At 41.5% G+C, this 16,387-nt stretch overlaps 1 protein-coding gene across 2 annotated transcripts; it reads left to right on the top strand.

Annotated features, from left to right (window-relative positions):
* Window positions 1-1,131: 1,131 nt before the first annotated feature.
* LOC147038309 (uncharacterized) lies at window positions 1,132-11,933 on the top strand. 2 transcript variants are annotated; one of them, XM_085905040.1, is made up of 6 exons: window positions 1,132-1,276; window positions 1,360-1,392; window positions 1,477-1,527; window positions 1,605-1,886; window positions 1,988-2,129; window positions 11,764-11,933. In XM_085905040.1, exons 1-6 carry the CDS (start codon window positions 1,267-1,269, stop codon window positions 11,771-11,773), a joined length of 528 nt encoding a protein of 175 aa, XP_085761166.1. In that variant the 5' UTR covers window positions 1,132-1,266; the 3' UTR covers window positions 11,774-11,933. The 2 variants fall into 2 exon arrangements, with proteins under 2 accessions (XP_085761166.1, XP_085761165.1); XM_085905039.1 differs by lacking the exon at window positions 11,764-11,933 and having other exon boundaries at window positions 1,988-2,871.
* The last annotated feature ends 4,454 nt before the right edge of the window (window positions 11,934-16,387 follow it).

Raw genomic sequence — 16,387 nt, 5'->3', positions numbered from 1 at the left:
ATGAAATTGGTTATTTCTTCATGTATAATGATCAACTCGATACTCCCTATCCCCCAACAGCCTTTTTTTTTTTACAACACTTTAACCAGAGTGACGGGAGAGAATGGTAGGTGGCCCTTATGACAAAGTTTGATGGAGTAGTGATTTATGACCTTAATAAAAAAGTATTAAATTTTTTTTTTTTTTTTTTTTTTTTTTTTTTTAAAAAGAGTTATTGAGGTCATAGAGTTTATAGAGGTCATAGGGAGGTCATAGGTTATAGGGTTAGGTTGTTATTTATTTAAATGTTGAATTGTGGGTTAGGGTTAGGGTTTGAGTTTGGTATGAATGTGTATCTGTGGGATGTGTGTGTGGTGGGTGTGTGGTTGAAAGTCAAAAATGTTATGAGCTGCTGCTTCCTCCCTCGTCCTGTAGGGGGTGTTTAAGTGTTTCATTCACTTTCATCCTGAGATAGGAGTGGTAAGGTGTGTAAGTTTATTTATCTCAGGATGAGTGTAAATCTTGTTTTGTTTTGTTTTTTGGATGGGGGTAAGTCTGAACATATGTGTTATATCATCTGTAAAACTTGTTTTGTTTATTTTTTGGTGGTGGGAATATGTCTGTAGATGTTTTGGGTCTTAAGATTGTTGGGAGTGTCTGACCTTCTCACCTTGCGCGGCTCTTTACCGCGTGTGTCTGTATCTGGGTTGTATGTGTGTGTATGTGGCTGAGTTAAATTATTTGGTGGTGGGAATATGTCTGTACATGTTTTGGGTCTTAAGATTGTTGGGGGGTGTATGACCCTGCCGCGTGTGAGATTATTTTTTTTTTTTTATGACCTAGCCGCGTGTATCTGTGGGATGTGTATGTGTCTGTGTGGGGCTGAGTTTTATGACCTCGCCGCGTGTATCTGTATCTGTGGGATGTGTGTGTGTGTGTGGATGTTTGTGTGGGCCCCATGCGTTTTATGAAACATATATATATATTTTTGGTGCTATGTTTCAGTTTAAAAAAGCTTTTAATAATAGTATGAGGTGAAAAAAATGAATCTTACCTTCCGAGGGATGAAATTAGCTGGTCCTCAGTCCAATTTTGTGTATGGAGGAGAAAATGGAGTTTAAAAATGGGGTGGGGGTACGATGAGGGGTCTTCAGGTCAGAATGTTCTTTAGGGCGGGAAAGTATCTGGATATATAGATGTGCAAGTGTTTAAACAGTCAGAAAAGGCCTTTACAAAGCTCAAACCACCTCAAGTCGGTCTCTACGCTCTGCGGATCTTTTAAAAGCAATGGTGAAAGGTAGGTTGTTTTTTTTCCTAAAAATAAACTATTCTGTTATAATGCGATTGTATTTATGACGTATGTTTTTTTTTTGTACATAGATATTATCGTCTATGCGGACGTCCACAATGCTCGTGAGTTTTATTATATGTTTACATTATTCTGTTATTTTCTCCATCAGAAATGTGATGTTATTGTTTTTTCTCAACAACAAAAAGCGCGGTTAAATGATGACTTCAGTGGAGTCTACTTAACGCAGACGGATTACGGTGAATCACACATTCATTTATGTTAGTTAATATTAATACGTTGATCTTAAAATGTTTAACTTATGTATGTATGTTAGATCTGGTAGGTGCAGCGGAGCAAGACATCCAGAAAAACGGTCTGGGTGACACAGGTCGCGAAGGTTACAAAGAGCCTGCTTCAAACGTGTCGGATGTGTTGGGAGAATCGTCTGACGAGGGCTCAGCTCCGCATCTTTTAAGAGCATTTGAAGACCGACAGAATCGGCTCTTTGCTCAAAAAGCGGATGACGTGTCAGCGGGTCACGTGACGGACGCAGAGCTTGCGAATATTAAGTACGAGGAGTTGAACCAAACTCGCGAATCGTTAAAAGAAATTGAAGGTATGTCGAATTTTGTTTTATATGTATATATATATATATATATATATTATTTTTTCTATCATATATTTATGTTATAACATTGTTTCTTCTGTATACTTCAGGCGCTATTGACAGCCAACCACAGGCTGCTCAACCTTCGAGGCGTCAGATGACTCGGAGTAGGAGGGGTCGAAGAAGGAGCAGGCTCACACACAACCCCCACCCATCCTTCCGTGTGAGAGAGAGGCGTCTGAAAGATTCAAGGTCTCATGCGTGTGACGGTGAATGTATTTACAGACAGCAACTTCGCTCTTGTCTCAAAGTAATACAGACATTGACATCTGCAATTGAAACATCGATAGTTTAAAATAAAAAGGCAATGTCTGACCCTAAACTCACGCCAACTGAGGCAGACGTCATAACAAGCATTGTTGAAATAGATTTTGAAACCGATGAAACAAATCATGAATCACGTACAAGGCAGAGATTTTGTGATACCCCTGAACTAGATCAACAAATCTTGACAATTAACAACGATATTGAAATGTTATCGGATGGTGCGTATAGGAGTCAAATATCAGAATTAACATCACACCTGCTATCTGCTCTAGAGGGTGTAAATGCGGTGGTATCGGGTGAGCAGAGTGCCCTCAGCCCCGATGTGCCTAATCATTTACAAAGTGTGGTAGAGGGTCTTAATAATCAAAGTGTCAACGATGGTAGCCAAAGTCCTACACACATTTCTTCACAATTGTTAAACTTGATAACTGAATTAAATAACCACACGTATGAGAGTGTACGTTGTCTCAGTCCTAACATACCGGCTCAACTGATTGACATTATCAACGAGTTAAATGTACAGCCGCCTGACCCGACTCACGATAATCAGTCTGTGTTGAATGATGAAATAATTGATGACATGTGCGTTGAACCCTTGGCGTGTATTGATGGTAGCGACATAGCGCCGTGCCTACAAACTCGCCAACAGCCTAACAACTGCGCTGTAATAATTGATCATCAAATTGGGGGCGACATAGCGCTGTCTCAACATACGGCGTTTCAGCAACCTGACGCTACCTCTCAGGCGCTGAGTCGTGTTCAACCCGCAGGCTCGGAACCTGTCGCTACCTCTCAGCCTCTAAGCCGTGTTCAACAAGGTGGCTCGGCTGTAGTTAACAGACCCCATTTCAATAATGTTGAAGTGCGGAGACGTATAAATCCCCCCATGCAATCGGGTAGCAGGGATTTTGCTTCTTTTTACATGCATATCGAAAATAACATCGAAGGTGTTTTGGAGGAGGTAGATGACATTGCACAAACGGGGGATGCAATTCAGATTGAGATTGTGGGGGGTGGTGACGAAAGAGCACATACCTACCAGCAAATGACTGATATAGACTCTATGAGGGAGCATGTACAAAGTATGCTAGAGCGTTTAGCACAGTCTAACACAGAACTTATGCTCGATGAAGGTTTAGAATTAGTGGTACAAATATTCAAGCCTTTGCGTGGAGGTATGCGTCGCAAACTGATACAATCCACTAATGTAGAAATATTAAAGAGAAAAAAACGACATTTGTACATGACTCTTAACAAAGACAACAATCTATGCTTTGCTCTCGCGTTAGCACATCTGCTAAACAGCTCGCTAACAACAAAGCAGGCCACACAGCAGGCTCGGCTCTTACAAGAGAGTGTAGGTTTGAACTGTCACACAGCTGTAAGTCTGGCTGATGTACACAAATTCGAGAAAGCCCTCAAAAGAAAGATAGTTGTAATGTACAGAAAAGCCGACTGCCGTCCTATGACTTTTTTTGAGACTCGCTACCCCAAATCAGCCAATGATATTTTGTTTATCCTTTTACTAGAGAATCATTTCTACGGCGTTAAATCCATTGAGGGGTTTGTAGGTCATACATATTTCTGTAGACACTGCTTCAAAGGTCACGAGAATTGGGAGCAGCATCGGTGCCCGGGGCACTGTCACGTGTGTCTTGATGCGAGATGTAAACAGCTACCCTTTAAACGTGTAATCTGTCCTGATTGTAATAAGACTTGTTATAATGACGAGTGTTTTATCAAACATAAAGAGCCGCGCAAGGCGAGAAGGTCAGACATCCTCAAAACTAACTGTGACACATATAAAAAATGCATGCAATGCGGCTTGCAATATTATGTGAAACCAGGTGCTAGTCGTGTCAAGCATCATTGCCTCGCTAAAAAATGTGCTGTGTGCGGTGACGAGTTGAGGGGAGATACAATGCTTGATCCTCATCTGTGTTACATCCAACCTCTAAAAGCACAGCCTCCTTGTAGAAATGTAATATACTACGATTTTGAAACCTATGTAGATGAAGACGGGTCACTCAAACCCTTTCTTGTTTGTTGTAAATCGAATAGTATGGAGAAGCATTGGTTTGGTACCGATTGTGTCGACGGTTTTGTTAGTTTTTTCAGAAACCCTCGTTTCAAAGGTTCGACTTTTGTAGCACATAATGCTAGAGGTTTTGATTCCTACATTTTACTCAACAGAATGATCGATCTGGGTGTCAAATTTGACATTATAATGCAAGGGAGTAAGGTTCTCTCTTTTGTGGATGTTGATTTCAAATCGCGATACATAGACTCGCTCTCATTTCTGACCATGGCGCTAAGTGCGATCCCAAAGGCCCTAGGGTTTGAAGACAAATCAAAGGGGTACTTTCCACACAAATTCAGCTCGTTGGCTCATCTGAATTATGTAGGGTCTTATCCCGAGCCTTCGTCTTACGATGTTGAACGCCTGGCCCCCTCAGAGCGTGCAAAGTTCTACGAATGGTATGACAAAAACAGTATGGGGTCGTTTGATTTTGCCCAGCAGGCTGTAGCCTACTGTAAGAATGACGTGAACTTGTTATTCCAGGGTGGTGAGACATTTAGGGGTGAGTTTTTCGAAGCTACAGGTTGTGACCCCTTCAACGCTGTGACAATCGCCTCAGCCTGCATGAGTGTGTTCCGCACAAGATTCCTGAAGCCTCAAACACTGGCCATTACACCTGCAGACAACTACACGAACCAATATAAAGCTTTCTCGCAAGACGCTATCCAATATTTGCTGTGGGTCATGCACAGTCAAAATGTTCACATCAGACACGCTTTAAACGGCGGGGAAGTCAAAATAGACAACTTCTTTGTAGACGGTTATAGAGAGGTTGGAGGTGTGCGTATAGTGTATGAATATTTTGGATGCTATCACCACGGTTGTTCAGAATGCTTCGATCTTGCTAAAATATGTCCGACGACAAAACGCCCCTTTCAGGAAAGGTTCGATGCCACCCAAAAGAAAATTCGAGAACTACGTCTTAAACCGAATTTGCAACTTGTAATTATGTGGGAGCACGAATGGTTGCGAATGAAAAAGTTAGACGCGGCGACGGGCGAATTCATCAAAAAAGCTAAATTCCCATCACCGCTAAAGCCTAGACAAGCTTTGTTCGGGGGGCGGACAAACGCGTTTGTTTTAAGATATACCCCAAAACCTAACGAACGTGTGCTTTATGTTGATGTCACGTCGCTGTATCCATTTATCAATAGCACCTGTCTCTACCCCATTGATCATCCTGAAATCTTCCACAATGACTTCAAGGACCCCAGGATGTATTTCGGCTTCATCAGCGCTACAGTTAACCCACCGAGGGGGTTATATTTTCCTGTTTTGCCCTACAAATCACCTAAAGGTAAACTGCTATTCACATTATGTCGCACCTGTGGCGATGCCAACAATCAAAATACAGCCTGTGCGCACACTGATGAGCAAAGGTCATTAACGGGTGTCTGGACAACCCCTGAATTCGCCAAGGCTCTCGACCTCGGTTACACCGTTGTGAATATTTCCGAGGTATGGCATTACAGTCGAAAGAGTGACGCCATTTTTACCGACTATATGAGGACTTTTTTGAAAGGTAAACAGGAATCTTCAGGGTACCCCGCACATGTCATCAATCAGGCTGATAGAAACCAGTATATCGAGGATTATAAGACGCATCAAAATATTCAACTAGATCCTTCCAAAATTAGAGTGAATCCTGGAAAAAGGCAAGTTTCAAAACTATGTCTGAACAATCTCTGGGGTAAGTTGGCGCAGCGTGAGAACATGCCAAGCACAAAGATTGTGACAAAAACTAAGGATTTTCTCGAACTGCTTTTTTCAGGTCTGTATGACGTGACATTTATCCACTTTCTCAACAAAAAACGAGCGATGGTGCAGTATTGTTTTCGAACAAACACTGAGAAACCATTGACGAAAACTACAAATGTGGCTGCGGCGTGTTTTACAACGGCGTACGCTCGTTTGAAAATGTACGGCTATTTGGAAATGCTACAGAACCGGGTTTTGTACACTGATACGGACAGTATTATCTATACAGCTTTGCCCGGTGAAAGCGTTCTGCCTCTGGGAGACTATCTGGGTGATTTGACAGACGAGCTTTCCAACGACAGCATTGTAGATTTTGTCTCCGCAGGCCCCAAGACCTACGCATACAAACTGAGAAACAGTGGACGTGTCGTGATGAAGGTCAAAGGTATCACCCAAACACATGAAAGCGGGCAAAACATCAATTTCGATAGCATGCTTGATCTGGTTCAGGGGTACATCAACAGCCAAGGCGCGTGCTCGGACGTGCTCTCTACCCCGCAACACGTCATTGTACGTGATAAAAAAGGCTTCCGATTAAAGAATGCCTCATTCAATAAGAGACTGAGGGTCGTGTACGATAAGAGACGCCTAGTCGGGCGAGGTCAGACGTTGCCTTTTGGGTTTTAACATTTTTTTGTTTTCCATGTGTAAAAATGTCTTTGAACCAAATTGAATTTGATCCTAGATTAGAACTACCTTTTGCCTGTATAATTAGTGGCCCTAGTGGATGTGGCAAGACTTTTCTGGTGAAAAATGTTTTAGAACACACAGATCATGTCATGAGACAAAAGCCTCATAATATTGTATGGGTTTATACTTCGGCCCAACCTTTGTATGATGAAGTCAAAAGTATGAATAAAAATATTGTATTTATCAAAGGATTGCCTGAATCTTTTGACGATGAAAAGTTGTTCCCCCCGCAGCAAAACCATCTGCTGATATTGGACGATGTCATCTTTCAAGCCTCAGACAATCAGGAAGTGGTTCGAATTTTTACACAATATAGGCATCATATGAATCTAAGCGTCATCATGTTAACGCAGAACATCTTCCACCAGGGTAAATTTAGCCGTACTATAAGCCTAAACAGTAATTATCTAGTTTTGTTCAAAAATCCACGCGATAAATTGCAGGTAACTGTTCTGGCTAATCAAATCTGCCCCAACAACCGGAAGTTCTTTCTGGAATGTTTTGAAGATGCGACGAGGGATCCGTACGGCTATTTACTGGTTGATTTGACGCCTACGTGTCCAGAACAATACAGACTGCGCACAGGCATACTACACAATCAATGGCCTACTGTTTATATTCCTAAGCAATAAAAACAATGTCTAAACTGTTAAAAAGAAATGCGGCGTTACTTAAGACTCTCTTTACCTGCAAGCCGGGCGAACGCAAACATTTACTCCTCAGAGCTCCTGCCAGTTTACTAAAAGCGCTATGTGAGATTGCTTTAAATCTCCTAAAAGGCCACATACCTCTAAATTCGAAACAATACAAAAAACTTAAAAAACAAAAAAGGAATATTCGATTTCTAGCCGATAAAAAAAATACTTTAAAGAAGAAAAGAGCTGTATTGGTTCAAAAAGGTGGTTTCATTTTCCCGTTGCTGGCTGCTTTTGCTCCTGTACTCGGAAGCGTCATCGGAGGCCTCATAAATAAATAAATAAATAAAAATGAGTTTGAAAACGGCGAATAAATTGTACCTCGTCTCCCCATACCAACTAGACAGGATGACTCGAGCGCAGCCAAACATCCTCGATACAGCTGAACGGGATTTAGATCGGCAGATGAAACAGGTGTTGGAAAATAAAAATTTAAATCAATACGAAAAAATCAAAATGTATCAAAGCCTAATGCAACGTTACAGAGGATTATTAAAACAAAAGAATGAGGAGAGTGCCCCCATCACACTGAACGTATCGCAAGATCAGATAGAACGCGCCACCCCTTCCAATCAGAACAACAACGCCACGGAGCTGACGGAGATGGAGACGAGAGAACAGGTGCACGAGGACCCGCCGGGGATGAAAACTACGCAACAGGTGCAAACGGAGGAATGGACAGGGATTCTCGACGCTATAGGATCACGACATCATCGAAACGCCGCATACGTGTTGAGAAAATTAGCATCGAACGATATAGGATGGACGCCTCGGGGCGAATTTATATTTAATGGAAATCTTATCAGAGGATCTCATATGACCGATTTGATAAAAAAGCTCGTCGTGAGCGGTAAGAAAGTAGGCGGTCCTCCTATAGGCTGGAGTGAATTTTTGGAAACATTAACCCGTCTTAATTTACCGGAATCAAGCATTTCCAACCCTTTGGCACGTTCTGACTTTAAACGTTTAAAATACGCTAGAGCTGAAGATGAAGACGTTTCCCAAGCTAAAAATGCAAACGCAAAAAACATTAAGAAAAAAAAAAGAAAGCAAGCCGCAATGGCTCAAAAATGGGTTAGTTATTAAATATGAGAAATTTGATGTATGGTGAAATAAAAAAACGTATATTGTATATGTTAGCATAAAAACACACTTGACTCTGTAACTCTCTTTTTAAAGATGTTTTTATTGAATAAAAAGAGTTTTATAAAAAACATTAACGTGACTACGTACAATGACATTTTTTAAACTTATGCAAAGAACACGATGTCTGACCCCCGCACACTCGCCGGGCCCCACGTGATTTTCGAACAAAGGAGGTAACCATTGCATCATTGTGTAGGGGGTCTGTCGTGTAGCTATCCAAAACATCCAGATAAGTTAACCCGCATCTTCGTTGACTTAAATAATAAACACAGTGATGACCGCAGGTGCTCGTCAGTTCGTGTTGTAGTTGAATGTTATGGTAAATTATACGGTTAGAATGTTTTTTCAGAAAATCCAATATACTCTTAGGGTAAAATATATGGTCGGGTTCTAAACCAAAAGGGTCAAAGAATGTGGCCGAACCGTCTTTTTCTAACGTTAACCCCAGCCAGTGTTCCCCCGGCAGATGCCTCGGGTGCGTGTTTACAATGTAGTGTCTGGGGGGTGTGTCTGTGACGTCATGCAACTCGTCTGCTGCAAAAACGCCTCCAAAGAGAGGCCCATGTTGACGCCTCATGAAACTGGTCAATTCACGCCCGTTCATCTTAATATTAATAATAATCCATCAGCACCTCTCTCTTGGCGTTGATTTCGATAATTGAATCATAAGCGGCGTAAACAATTAACGTTGTTGTGTGCGGAAGCGGATTACGAAATCGTAGATCCAGTCTGAGCACGCCGTTGTTTACTGGGGCAATGGCTCCTGAATCATCTCCGGGGTTCAGATTGAAGACAAAAAGCGAGTAACCTTGATTAAAATCATCTTGATCGATACAGAGTGGTAAATCCTTCAAAAAACGCCCCGTCGCTGTGAAAAGATTAAGGTATTCGCGTGTAGAAAGCCCCCCGCCAAAATAAGGCTGAAAAGCTTTGGACGGAATCTGTCGGCCTTCTTGCGAGAGACTTAGATATTCAATGTCGCCGTTGATAAAATTAAATGGATTTAAATCTTTTCTCCCAGCAAAACTCAAATGATTTACGAGGGCTAACACTATTTGTTTTGGCATATGTCCGAGAAACAAATTATCCTGATGACATACTCTGGAGTTCTGAGCAATGGAAAACGTTTTAAGACAAATTCTCGTTAAAGGATAAATGGCATTGCCCTTGTGTAACGCTGCTTCGTGGCCAATAGCGACGGCTGGCGACACAGTTACTTTTTTCACAAATAATGTTGCCCCTAAAATCTTGAGACAGACGTCGTTGTTAGACGCGCTCATGAGACAGAAATCATCGTTGGCTCTGGATAATTTCAAACGTAGATCCACGTGATTCAGTAGATGACGCTCGCAGAAAAATATATCGCTGTGTATGGGCCCCATAATTTGGAACTCTTGTGATTCTGCCAGTCGTAAAGCGCGCTTCCATAGTCCATCGTTGATATTGGGGCCTTCAAAAGCAATAGAGTCCATACGTCCCCTGGTATCTTTAACAAACATCCCAGCTGAGAATTGTGAATGGAGGGTATCTCTTGAAAAATTTAACAAAGTCTCAATTATTGCCCTATAGGGGTGCGTCGCACTAGATTGTGATATAAGACGGTCCCCTAGAACGACGTCAACTTGTGAAAATATGGTATTAAGAGGATAATTAATAATCCCCACAGCTTCATTCGCTGCTAGATTGCTTCCGTCTTTGTGTAATACTTTTAAACGTAAATGCAGCAATGTATCAGATAGATCGAGATATTTAGAGCCATCTCCGGGGATAAAAAATTCAATCGGGCCCGAATCTGTAATTGCCGATAAAGGAGGAATCTCCACATACTGTGTTTGATCTATTGATAATTGTGTGAGAGGTGGAGCAAAAATATCCAGCTCACTAAGACTGCATTCTTGGGAATTAAAATGTAAAAGCGACATTTTATTTATTTATTTTTATTTTTTTAAGAGAATATGTCCGTCCTACGTCTTGGTCGCCTTTTGATGACTGGTTTGAAGTTTTTGATACTGCGTGTCTTTTTATTTATTCTCAATCTGAGGCCTGAGGGTCTTCGGCCACGACGTGAAAGAACTACAAGTCCCGCACCTCCTTGAGCGGCTTCCGGTTTACGTTTTATTTTTTCAATGACGCGGCCCGCCACATCCGTAGCAATGTTCCGCGCGGCACTTTGCAGATGCGGTCTGGCTAGGTTGAAACCTGATTTCAACATTGGAGCGACAAAACGAAATAGCTTCGCGAATATAGACCCTATCCCACGTCCGTATTGAACTGGGGCACCGTGGAAACCAGGATAGGAACCACCTATTTGACTTTCATAATATTTGACGAATCGATATAAATCGGGATGTGTCTCGAGTCTCATATTTTTTTAATGTTTCGGTCTAAAATGTAGAACTAGAACGATCTTCCCGTATTTGAAATTGATTGGTTGATTCTGGTCTGTGCGAATGCTAATATGGATGTGCTCAATGTGCCGCTTGTTTACATCTAAATAATATAAGGTGTTGAAACTTCTATTTATGAGCGATCCAAATTCCCCTTCTAAAGGCAGGCTCCTTAGTAAAGGGGCGTGGGCGTCGCCAACAGTCTGATAGTGTATTACATCGGCGTAAATGAAAAGATGGTACCGCCCTCCCCTTCGATCAGCTGTCCGCGGGGCCTTTGTCCAATCTGTTTTTAATGGAAACCATTGCTCAGCCGGCAGGCCTACTAAATAAGCTAACGGTTCGTTAAATTTTAGTTCGTAGGGTTCTTTGGTGTGAAATTTAAATCTATGGGTATGTTGGTCGTATTCCACGTTTATTTTTTTGTTGGAAGCTTTCAATAACTGCGTTTTAATATCTTCAGCCAAGGAGTTGAGATCGCCATATATCTCCCCCCGCAGTTTCACCAGGGTGGGTGGGGGTGTCTCGTGAGGCTCGGTTGCTGGTTTTGTCATCTCTCTAAAGTAGAAGCCCCTTTTTTTCTCCGGTACATCTACACACGTGTTCACATATGTAATTTCACAAATAGCGACTTCCCAGGGCCCCTTTAAATCGATATTCTGGACCAATTCGACTCTAAAGTCCGTATTTGTATTATTCGGATACAAATGCATACTTGCGTTGGAGGTCAGGGTTACATAAAAACCATCCCTTACTTCACCCATCTTGATATTTCTGTGTAATGATTGTTTTTGTCATTTCAGATATCTTTAACACTGCTGGCTGCCACCCAAGAATCAAATTTCGGAGGCCATCCGACCCAGCGTATCAAAAGTTCACGCCTCCCTGAGACCGTTCGGGATTTAAGAATTTTCTGAATGCTGAAAAATGTATTTTTCTTAATTTTCACTTTTTGGAGCTCATCTGCATAGAATACGCCATCTAGCGGCTCTCCGTCGTAATCGCTGAGTTTGTAAACCTTTGGAAAACGATTGAGAATTTCTACTACAGTGAAAAACTCGTCTGAGAAAGATTGTTCATACGATTTGTCAAAGACACCCTTTATTTTGGAAATTCTAACGTTGTCTCCTACGGCGAATCTTTTTTTATCACCTCTTCTGTAGAGATACGTTGCCGTACAGGTTACGGAAAACGATGTCTGTATTTTCCATAGTCACCTCATTAGGCGACATCTTAATACTACGATGAAATGAATTATTATAAGAGGATAGAAAATCTTGAATTTTGTCGACATAACGTCTTGTATTATGCGCAGTGAAAAACCGCCACATCCTGGTCTTAAGAGTCCGATTAAAACGCTCGACTGTTTGTGCTTTCAAATCCGACGCTGTGGAAAAATGGATGATTTTATGACGTTTTATTAATTTCTGGAATTGCTTGTTGAAGAATTCTGTGCCAGCGTCCGTCTGCAAACGTAGCGGGATTCCGCTGTCTGACAGAATTGATTCAAATGCTTGGCTCACACTGGCAGCTGATTTATCCTTCAGAACGCGAGCAAAAGCCTTCTTTGAGAAAATGTCAATCACGGTGAGAATATATTTCATCCCATCATTATGTGATGACAAAATCTGCATGTCACATAAATCGGCTTGTAGTTGTCTTTTAGCTCTTCGTGCATATACTCGATTTCTAGAGAAAGTCAGTCTCGCAGGTTTGTGTAATGTATATGCATTTTCTCCCGCAAGGAATGATTTCACTTTCTTCAAAGTGGGTTGGTTTTTTTTACAGCTCAAGAGAGCCGCCTTGTGGAGACGTTGAGCACCACCGAAACTTGCTGGATTTTTAACATTATAATACAATTTTTTGAGACATCTTTCCTCAGCCATTGTTGCAACCGTTGTGACAAATATGGAACCCGTTCGTGGTTTTAAAATGTTTATTGAAAGGAGAAAAACAGGTAAAATTCTTTTTTTTTTTTTGGTTACAATATATAAAACAAACCAGGTGTTAAACGTATAATGTTTGTTCTGGTTAGAATATAATCAAACAATGCGGTATAGGAGAAACAAGGTACATTTAAAAAAAAAGGTACATTATAAAAATAAAAAAGTACATTTCAAAAAAAGGCACATAGTTTTGTATTACATTTTAAGAACGTACATACGCTATCATAGACCGTATCACATGTTTCGGTACATTTGATTCGATAAGAATTTTGAATTTGTTCAATTCGGCTTTAATATCAATTGGAATATTATTGCGTATATGTACAATAATCAAATCATGGAACAATGTCATCAGAGTAAACAGGTGTGCGACAGTTATTTCACTCCATTCGTTGATAACGAGTTTCAATTTGTTAAAGACTTCTTCTAAATTTGATAAAATACACACTAGATTAGTCCAAGTAATTTCTAAAACAGTTTGGGATATATGTCTTATTTTTTCCATAATATCCACCAATTTCTGTACAGAACCGTCGTTATTACTGTCACGCTGTATAATTACTCGTTCCAAATCCTCAGTCCAATTTTGCAAATCGTTTCTTCTCAAAGAATTACCCATTTCTCTCAACCGCGTGTCTATGAAACACAAATTCAATCACAGAATCAGAAATTTGGGCAAACTGTTTGTAATCAATAATACAGCTTTCTAGTTTCCCGAAGATGTCTTCTTCATAGGACAGATCTAACAAAATGACATTGATGATTTGTTTAACGTCTATTTGTGGTAACTGAATATCGAGGTGCGTCAGCATTCTGTAAATAGCAGAAAAGAACTGTCTATTACATACTGATTTCATGATCTTATGGAAATTTTCGAACATGTAATAATTTTCATGTTTTATGTACAGACATGTATGTCTCATCTGAGAAAGATCATCCAATTCACAAGCCAAACAATCACTTGCGGTATGTTTAAGCAGATTTTTGTGTAGTAAGAGAACTACCAACAATTTGATTCTTACGTATTCAAGTGGCGACATCCATGGTAGCGCGTTTTCGATTTCAAAACTGACGCTGGTTGATGACGAGGTGGATGGCAACGTTGAAGCCGCGGATGATTTCTTGCTCATCATCGACCTGGATGTTGATTTGTCGCTGTTCAATACTGCCCCCTTTGGTGAATTCTCGCAGTCGCTGTTCATTACTGGCCCTTCTGTTGAGGCGAGATCTGGAGGTGAAGGCTGTTTTGCAGACAGGGAGACATTATCTGCTTCAAATGGTGGAATTGCCAGCTCGGGATACCATAGCTCCGATTCCACCGGGTTGTCCAGCGTGGTGAAAGACTGTCGTCTGGCCTCCTTTGCGTGCCAGGTAGCCGGTTCCTTCAACAGACGTGTGAATCGCCGATCTGTTTTTCCCTCTTCGTCTTCTTCATCCGATGAAATTATGATGATCGATTCGGCGTATAGCAACGGTGCGAATTCTTTCAAACATTCTCGACCGCAGTCATCTTTTGCAGAATCAGGATGCCGGGTCCCCGGATACGTGACGGTGCGTTCAGGGCAAATCGGTGTGGAAGTCTGCATGTCGATGTCAGCTTCATCAGAAGCACAGCCGTGGGGGAACGGCGGTGAGGATGCAGGTGAACACAAATTAATTACCTCTTCGTGGTGACGTTGTAGGCCTTTCAGAATCTTTTGTTTCGGTTCCTTGTCTGCATCTTGGAAGGTAGGCAGAAGATTTTTGGCGCATCGTTTGTCAGACATTTTTTGTCTTGAGCAGCGAGATGTTTCTTGGCGAGATTCTTTGAGGTTTGAAGGTTTGGGGGGAGCTTTTTTTTTTCTTATACAGAGCAGTTGTAAACGGTCCACGCCCTCCTCCTCCTGGAGATTTAGGGGTGTGCTTGGAGTCTGGAGTAGGCGGTACTTTGATTGTAGGGGGATGTAAAAATTAGAACGTATTGAGATGTTATTCAAATATTAATTTTTTTCTGACCCCCACAATCGTGATCCACATTCTACTACACAAATACTGCTCCGTTATCATGGCAGTTAAGGGGTTAATTCTCCTCTGCCACTCTGATAAAGGGACTTGTAGAATCGTCTGAAGTACACCACATTCACTATTGAAAACCTGAAGGCTAAGTAAAGCATCACATATTTCCCCGTCTTCCTCCTCCTCCTCGGATAGCTGAGGTGAAACTTTGAGGCGGAAAAACCAACGGCCATTCGGTCCTAGTCTCGAAATCCAAGTTAGTGTGAGCTCCCCCTTCAGCCCCGTTTCTCCAACAAATTGGGGAAGGAGCTTTGGAAACAATTGACTGACGATGGCCCAGTCATTCGAGTTGAGGGATCCAAATCCGTGGGGCATAGTATATTTGCCATCCTCTTGCATGAAAAAGACTAGCTCGCCGATTCCGTGAAAATAATGATAACCCCAGGAAAAAGTAGGAGTTAAAGGCCATTTATTCTCAAGCTCCGTCATATTTAGAGGACTCTGTTGCAATCTTCTGACAAACATATGCTTCTTCCTAGGGGCCTGTAAAAGGCCATCTGCACCCAAGGGTGAGACGTGGACCGTCACAGGTGTTTCGCAAATCATACTTCTCAGTAGAAGGTTAAAAAATCAAGATACACAAACTCCACTCCCCAGACTCTATATACCCAACATCGCCGATCCCACCCACTTTTTGCCTTTCATCGTCACGTGTTATATTTGTGTTATATTTTCAAAGATCTTGTTTGAACATTTTTTAACTCCATTTTCTCCTCCATACACAAAATTGGACTGAGGACCAGCTAATTTCATCCCTCGGAAGGTAAGATTCATTTTTTTCACCTCATACTATTATTAAAAGCTTTTTTAAACTGAAACATACCACCAAAAATATATATATGTTTCATAAAACGCATGGGGCCCACACAGACATCCACACACACACACACACACACATCCCACAGATACAGATACACGCGGCTAGGTCATAAAAAAAAACGCATGGGGCCCACACAGACATCCACACACACACACACATCCCACAGATACACGCGGCGAGGTCATAAAAAAAAAAAAAAAATCTCACACGCGGCGGGGTCATACACCCCCCAACAATCTTAAGACCCAAAACATGTACAGACATATTCCCACCATCAAATAATTTAACTCAGCCACACATACACACACATACAACCCAGATACAGACACACGCGGTAAAGAGCCGCGCAAGGTGAGAAGGTCAGACACTCCCAACAATCTTAAGACCCAAAACATGTACAGACATATTCCCACCACCAAAAAATAAACAAAACAAGTTTTACAGATGATATAACACACATGTTCAGACTTACCCCCATCCAAAAAACAAAACAAAACAAGATTTACACTCATCCTGAGATAAATAAACTTACACACCTTACCACTCCTATCTCAGGATGAAAGTGAATGAAACACTTAAACACCCCCTACAGGACGAGGGAGGAAG

This window comes from Syngnathus leptorhynchus, unplaced genomic scaffold (genome assembly GCF_054491065.1).
Source record: "Syngnathus leptorhynchus isolate UIUO unplaced genomic scaffold, UIUO_Slep HiC_scaffold_71, whole genome shotgun sequence".
NCBI lineage: Eukaryota > Metazoa > Chordata > Actinopteri > Syngnathiformes > Syngnathidae > Syngnathus > Syngnathus leptorhynchus.
Note: the sequence above shows the minus strand (reverse complement) of the source record. Positions and strands in the feature narration are given on the sequence as shown.

Bases quoted from the DNA above. Each gene is read 5' to 3' on its own strand.
- LOC147038309 (XM_085905039.1), top strand. The intron at 1,528-1,604 runs GTGAATCACACA...TATGTATGTTAG, and splicing joins CTTAACGCAGACGGATTACG to ATCTGGTAGGTGCAGCGGAG. The intron at 1,887-1,987 runs GTATGTCGAATT...TGTATACTTCAG, and splicing joins ATCGTTAAAAGAAATTGAAG to GCGCTATTGACAGCCAACCA.